Source organism: Acanthisitta chloris, unplaced genomic scaffold (genome assembly GCF_000695815.1).
Source record: "Acanthisitta chloris isolate BGI_N310 unplaced genomic scaffold, ASM69581v1 scaffold12946, whole genome shotgun sequence".
In the NCBI taxonomy this organism is placed as follows: Eukaryota; Metazoa; Chordata; class Aves; order Passeriformes; family Acanthisittidae; genus Acanthisitta; species Acanthisitta chloris.
Genome location: NW_008679804.1, coordinates 149,254 through 156,687, shown reverse-complemented (window position 1 = coordinate 156,687; position 7,434 = coordinate 149,254). Strand labels below are relative to the sequence as shown.

Below are 7,434 nucleotides of genomic sequence, written 5' to 3'. Positions count from 1 at the left end.
AAAGAGGTTTACAACTGCAGAAAGTGTGGTCACATGACAATTGTTCAGTAGAGGAGAGGCTATGTAGCCCAATTGTGGTTTGGGGTTTTTTTTGGTATTGATACAAACTGTCCCAGTAACTTGAGCTCTGAGCTTCCCAGTATGTATGCACTGTGGTTAAAACCACACCTTGCAAAAGCACAATGTGTACGTGGCAACCACATTAGAAAGTCACGTGGAGTCAACCGTTTGCTTCAAAAAGCCTTCCTGTCTCTTCCAGTAACATTTCTGCTTTCATAGCATATCCCAACTGTTGAGTGAAGTTAGAGGATAAACCTGAAGCTTTTGCAATAAAAAAGTAGCTTTACAAAATCTTCCAAATAAAGTGTTACCAATTTCTTGCATTTATTTGGATTTACGTTCTCTAGAATAATTAAATATCCTGCCCTTAAAGCAGAAGAGTTGAGTAGTCAAAAAGACAACTATGTGGTGACAAATGTGGCCTCAGCCGGAATAATTTCATATTAATGAGTTGCAGAATCTGAAAGGTAGGGCCAGTCATCTCTCATGTAGTGAAAGCCACCTCTGCACAATATAATTTTCCAGGTGAAAGACAGAAGTAGTTTTATAAACCCCCTGGGAGTATTCAGATCTGGACTGAGTCTTATCTTAGCCCTTGAACAGAATCACTGTGAAAATACATGCTGAGCTTTGACCTTTTCCTATGACCCATCCAGCTCCAGGTGGCTGCACCAGCACATGCCCTTGTATCTGCATATGGTCTTTCTGCTTTCTCTGGACTTGCTCCCTCTAGGTACACTAACCTATTGCTCAGAAAGTCCCAGAGCCTCTTTCCAGGGTAGGGAAGACCATATGGTGAGACATACGGTCCCCGTGAGGCCTCCTTATGTCCTGGTTGTGCAAGTTGCAGGAGCGCGAGACTGAAGGCCAAGTGTCATAGACATCTCCATGTCACAGCAACACCATCCTGGCAAGTGTTGCTCTGCGTATGAGAGGAAATGTGGAAAACAAACCAAAATCCAAACTCCCTCCTGTCATCTGCCTTAAGAAAGAGAAGGCATTTAAAAATTTTATGCTCCATGAAGCTAAAGTATCAAAAGGTCCTGACTTTAAAAGCTTCACGATGGAGTTTTCATGAGTGAAAAGAGAGATTGAGTTTTCCTGGAAGTCTATGGGAGAAGAGACCCCTTGACTGTAGAAAACCCCAGCCCTGATACCTCCCACTGAATCTGTATGAAGATAGTAGCTTAATGTAGAAAACTAAAAAGCCAGACCATAATTTAACCCCTAAATAGAGTGATTGGATTGAGTTGGTTTAAATGAGTTGTGGGGAGCCATATGGATCAATTCAGTATGTTAGGTCTTAAGCATTATACAGATACAAATTCTGGATGAGTTAACTTCAGTAGAGGTTAAAATAATTAATGGATTTTTTTATCATCTGAAGCTATAGTCCACCTCTTCAGCTCTATGGAGCTGTTACATTATTCTTTTTAAAAAACAGAATTTCCTTCTCAATATGTCCCTAAAGAAAAGTTGTTCTAAAAGTACTGAGTTTATTCAAGGTTCCCAGCATATCTGCTTGACAGTTTCAGGGGGGGCATATAAATCTCTAAACAGCAAAGGAGTAAATGGAAATCTTGGGTTAGTCTGCACAGTTTTCTTTTGCTAAAATTCTGTTAATGAAATTTTAATACACTTTTAAAATACCTGCTGGTTTGGTTGTGCTACTGTTCCTTGGTTTAAATCAAATGCACAGGAACTGGTTTGCTATCTCTGACAGTGCTCTACACTTTTGGAAAGAATCCCATGCAGAAAGACTGTTACTCATAAAATTTATGTTCTCTAAACTCTGGACATTATTTGCATGTTTATTTTATTGTTAGTCTAATTCTAAACAGTTTGGCTTCAGTGTTTTATTGCCTAAGGTACAGGTGAAAATTCTAAGCACGTGCCTATTTTTGTTGGGGTTTTTTTTGTTTTACATTTTGTGTGCTAATACACTGCTTTAAACTTTAATGTAAGAGTGTTCTCTCAGTGTTTGCAGTACATCTTTAAAAAAATCTGCAAATGTAATAAAACAGATGAGGTGTTAGTTCTTAATGTTTCCTATGCCGTGGGAGATGGTAGGCAACATTTCATGTATGATAAGTCATATCTCTATAGCTGGTTCTTTTTTCTTTACATAGGTGAAGATGTCAAACCATTTACTCCTGAGAAAACCAAGGAAATTGTGATGTCTCTACAGCAGCCTGCAGTCTTCTGTGACATGGTTGGTGACTGGCCAGCCCTGCAGTGGAATGCAAAATACCTTTCCACGGTGTTGGATGGAAAGACACTCCAGTTCAGGCTAGGTCTGAAGACAGCAGATTTAGGTGAGAATGAGGTGAACAGGCATTACTGTCATAACTCAGTTTTTTAAGTTCTGCAATTTTCTGCTTTTCCATCTTCACTGTTCACTCTCTGTGTACTGCTTTTCACTGAAGGCTTTGTTTCTGGGACATGGGATTTGGCCATGGAACTCTCCTTTCTCTTTCTTCTGTGTTCATTCTTAGCAGGAAGTCTGGGTGTAACAGTAACATATAAGAATCAAGAGTCTCAGTTTTCCTTCCTTGCTTTGTAGTGTGTATGTTTGGTCCTGGTCTTATACATGATTAGGTTGTTACTGTGAGCTGAGCTTCCATGTCCACAAACCTGACTGTGTTAAAGAATTAGCCAAATAACTAGTCTGTCTTGTTTTTTTTAATCTATAATACAGTGATAATTCTCACCTTTAGGACTGTGGTGGTTTTCAGTACTTTAAGGTCCTGCATTGAAAAGTTATATAGAAATAGAAAGCATTAAGAAAATCATTTGACACCAATATAATAATTTCGCTGCTAACCCTCCAGATTTACTCCGACATCTAGGAACATGCCGTGGGAAAAAGACAATTTTTGAACTTGATTTTAAATACTGTAACTTTTTCTGTCCTTAACCACATGATAGTGTGTCATAATGTGTTCATGGACTGACAGTTTCATACCAGGGAGGGAAGATAGAAGAAACGTGTTCCAAAGTGGCAATCTGCTAGCCACTTAAAGGTTATACATTGCATTATTCATGCCCTGTACATCCTTTGCCCTCTCAACCACATACCAAAATACATTTTGCCATGCACTTTCTCCCTTTTGCTCATAAAGTGTCTTGACTCCCTTGAGGATTTCTCTTTTCCTTATGCCAGAAAAACAGTTCTTAAGAATTGTTCAATATAAGTCATGTTTTTTTAGACCCCACCTAGATATTCTTTCTGTAGTCTTCTAGCCCTCGTCTGTTGGACTTCCTCTTTCTTGGAATGCAGAGTCTGCGCGAAGACTCTAGATGAGGGTCTTCCAGTTCCAGTGGAAGTGGTAGGACTACACCACATTATCTTACTTAACGATGTGGTGTGAAATTTGCTTTCTTCACAACATCATGACCGTGTTATTTCATGTTCCGTTTTTGCAAGAGGAGTGATGAAACAGAAGCGTTAGAGGGAAAATGGTTGGCATGTTAGGATTTCAAAGCATTTGGCCATCATGGATTGATGATTCCTATGCCATTCCTGGGAAAACAGATGTTACTTATTCACTTTCTACAGATGGGATAACTGAGGTGTGGAATTAATACATTGGTACACATCTTCATAGCAATCTCTCTGTAGTTCAGTGAGGTACCAGCCAGTTCTTGCACTAATTATAAAAGGTATCCCATTGTCTGTGGGAAGATGTTGTGTATGTCGATGACATTTTCCTTGATACCTTGCTAGTATGGTGTTGTAACAACATAAAAGTTGTAACATGCAAGACCTGCAAGGTAAAAGAATAGTTTTGGTCCTACTCTCCATTAATTAGTAGGCACATTTTGAGAGCCAAATGGGTATGCCAACTGGGAAAGTTTCTGATGGGATTGATGGAGTATTATGTAGCTAAGTCATAGATTGATGCTACAGCTAAGTAGATAAGAGTCATCACTTAACAATAACTTGCAGTCACTAGGGGTATAGAGTGGATTTAAACTGGAATTTATATCTTGAAGTATCTATCTGCGTTTTCCTTTTTCCTAAAGGCATCGATCCCTATGCAGCAATCAGTTGTCTCCAGGAACCTCCATTATATGCTAATGTGAGCTAGAATTGTCTTCAGGAAGATGGGTGCAGCCTTCAGGGTTTATATTGTAACTGAAGGAGACCTGTGATGCTATAAAAAATTTGCATTTTAAGGACATATTAGTGAAGCCATTATCCAAGCCATCTCAAAGTCTGAAATAGTGTAATACATTTCATGTGCCACTGTCATTTGGAAAGGTGGTTGATCTCACTCTTGCATGCTTAACACTTTTTTTTCAACAAGGGCCTCTTTTTCTAATCATTTTTCCTGCTAACTTTCCTAGATGAAACAGAGGCAGTCATGTGGTTAGAGCAACAGAAGAATACAACTGAAAGTGTGTTAATCGCTCTGAATATTCCTTCCATGTTTACAATAGATTAGTTGCCTTAAGACTAGGTGGAACCACTCCTGCCACTGAGTCAGAAACATGTACAGAAAAACCTGTTCTCCTGCTTACAGTACCTTTTGGTGTTACTCTGAAATGGCTGCTTTAGAGTTTCTGAGCTTATTTAAGCCATGAAGTGCATCTGAAACACCCAAAATTATTTGAGACTCTTACTATAGCAACTTCTAACCTGCCTTTAGTGCCACATCTGCAGCTTGAATGGGATTCCCAAACTGAACGTTCCTTAATGCAAAAAGTGAGATTTGCAGATGGGGCAACTTGGTGGGAGTTGTGTGGATTTTCTATTTGCTTTTCTTGCTAGTTTGTAACTTCCTGAGGCATATGGATGTGGAAGGTGCAGTTGAAACATGGAAAATGTGGGAGCTAGCAGTGTTGTTTGTGTGAATTATTTGTGCCTACCTAAGTTTGTGTGTTTGATAGTATTGTCTGATTACACAAGTTAAACAGTATGTGTCCATAAGAGGGGAAGAGAAATACAATCAGAGGATTAAGCATTGACAGAGATAAGATACCTCCAGAGAGAGTACCAGCGTTCATTACAAGAACAATGAAGGCACTATTAATCAGGAAATCCCTACCTATCTAGTTCCAGCCATGCTAAAAGATTTGTTTTTCTGATGTGGGATAAAGGGTGGGCAAAGGCTACAGAAGCCTGGTTTCTGAAAGGGGAAATGCAGCAGTACAGCTCATCTGTCTGATGGCTACCTGGAGCACACCAGCAATTACGAAGTGAGAAGAAAGCTTACACAAAACTAACTTCTGTATGCAGCTGTTTCTTATTCTGACCATTTTCTGTGGTTGTGTAGTTAAATGAATAAACAATGAGTTTACTGTGAAGAAGCTGGAGAGAACAAGAGGCTGTCATGCTGATCAGTTTATGAGTCACAAGATCTCTGGAGGAAATTTCTCTTATTGATGCTGGATTGAGCTAATGCTGTCAGATACGCAGTTGGATAGAAAAGAGCTGCAGCTTGATCATCCAAGAGGTTTTACCACTAAGTATGGCAAAATAATTCAAGCCTCTGAGGTGTGATATACAGAGGAACTGCAAAGGTGGCTATAGACTCAGTAGCTGAATAGAGGCTGAAAACACAGTACAAATACTGTATGCTGATTAAATGTTGCATAGAGCTGGGATTTGAGGTGGTTATGGGAGTTGGATGTTGATGGCCAGTTTTTTGATTTGTGAGTATGCCTGTGCTTTGTTATAGCATGAAATGGCTATTTCTTCCTTGGATTATTAGTTTAAATTATTTTAATTCCTCAGCAGCTGTGAATAGATGTTTGGTTTTCTTTAAAGAAATGGAGGAGACATTTCACTTGCATTCCTACCAGAGCTTTAGGGTATTTTCTAAGGCTATTATCCTTTTTTTTTATTCTACATTTCCCCTAGCACACATTGCAAACACTTTCTGAGAAAAACAGAATTTGGTGTCTGTCAGGACCAGATGTTAACTAAGGAGGGGAGCTGCTTTTCCAGCTTGCCTCTGGTTTCAGTCTGTGGCATTAGGAGGGAGAGTGCAGGACTGTCATGCCTTCAGAAACCATGTCATCAGCAGAACTTTAGACTTGTGTGGCTTAATCTACAATTTCTCAATTACAAAACACCTTCATCGTATAGTCATTAAGTATTAGCAAACTGGTTAATAATGTTCTTGCTTTTAGCTGCTCATTGCTAATGTTTTCACCCTTGTTGCAGCCTACAAATTCATATAAGCAATCTGTCTAGATTGCCCAAATAGGTTTTTTATTACTATTTATTTTTCTATAAGCACCCACACGTTGGTACTGAACAAGTTATAAATTAAACCAAGAACCCTGCCCTGAGGAGATTGTATCCTACAAGATAGTCTTGCCTTTCACAGTTGGAATTTTTTAAAATAAAACTCAGAGTGAAATATGCTGTAAGGTAGAAAGTGCATATTTCTTGCCTTTAAAACATTTGCTCCTGAGTTATCTTGGAAAATAGGCAGTGTTCTAAGCACTCTTTGTTCTCTTGAAAGTAATATAGATATTGAGCCACCTTCAGTAGTGCTTGTATCTTTTATCTAATTTTTCCATCAGACCTTCTTTTAGTAAAATTATGTGCATTGCATTAATAACTGGGTGTCAGGAGAGGATCAGATACAGGGGATTTTGGTTACTGCAGGTGATTTAAGTCTTGTGTGCAGTCCTTTGGTAGGGAGCCCTTCTGCTGCACAGACCTAGGTTACAGACTTGAATAGTGAGGGTTATCTGACATTTCTAGTTAATGATTTGATAATGGGGGGAAGGAAACCACCTCCTAGGTGGTTACTAACATGGAAAATAGTAAAATAATAGTGATAAAGCTTTGTAAAAGCTGTTTTCCTGCCCAAAGGGAATAAGAACAAATGTGTGAGACTCAATGGGAATTGCTGCAGTAACAAAATGAAAGTGGCAAAGAACGAAGAGCTGCTGCTGCACAACAGTGAAAGGATTTCATTTCTCTGCAGCTCTATGCAACTTACACAAGGTTAAATTGCAGCTCTGTCATTGTCATTCATGCAGGCTGCAGTAATTTTTCCCTGGTAGTAGTTATAGTAATTTTTTTATTTTACCACTGGATAAGTCTCTTTGAAGCTGTCACAATTAGCAGCTGTGGGAAATGAAGATCTCTGATTCACTGCAATTAAAGTATACTGTGATGTGGGTTATCTTGTAGACCTTCCAAGTGACCTGACCTTGAGCTGAAAGGCTGTATCAGTCAACCTGACCAAAGCATGATGGGAGCAAAACACTGCTGGTAAATACTTTTCATGTCTGCCAAGGAACACTGCAGTATGCTTTTGTCAGTCCCAAATGAAAAATAAGGGCACACAGCAGTTTAAATGGATCATTGGGAGCACGTGTGTGGTTCCATAATTTCTCCCTATGCATTAC

At 39.1% G+C, this 7,434-nt stretch overlaps 1 protein-coding gene across 1 annotated transcript in view; it reads left to right on the top strand.

Moving 5' to 3' along the window:
- Window positions 1-2,189: 2,189 nt before the first annotated feature.
- The window catches only part of HSPBAP1 (HSPB (heat shock 27kDa) associated protein 1), a gene marked incomplete at its 5' end in the record, with an annotated part of 24,209 nt that continues 18,964 nt past the window's right edge, over window positions 2,190-7,434 (top strand). The window contains one exon of the mRNA XM_009077462.1: window positions 2,190-2,375. Coding sequence (XP_009075710.1) covers window positions 2,190-2,375 — 186 coding nt within the window. The remainder of the gene's footprint in view (window positions 2,376-7,434) is intronic.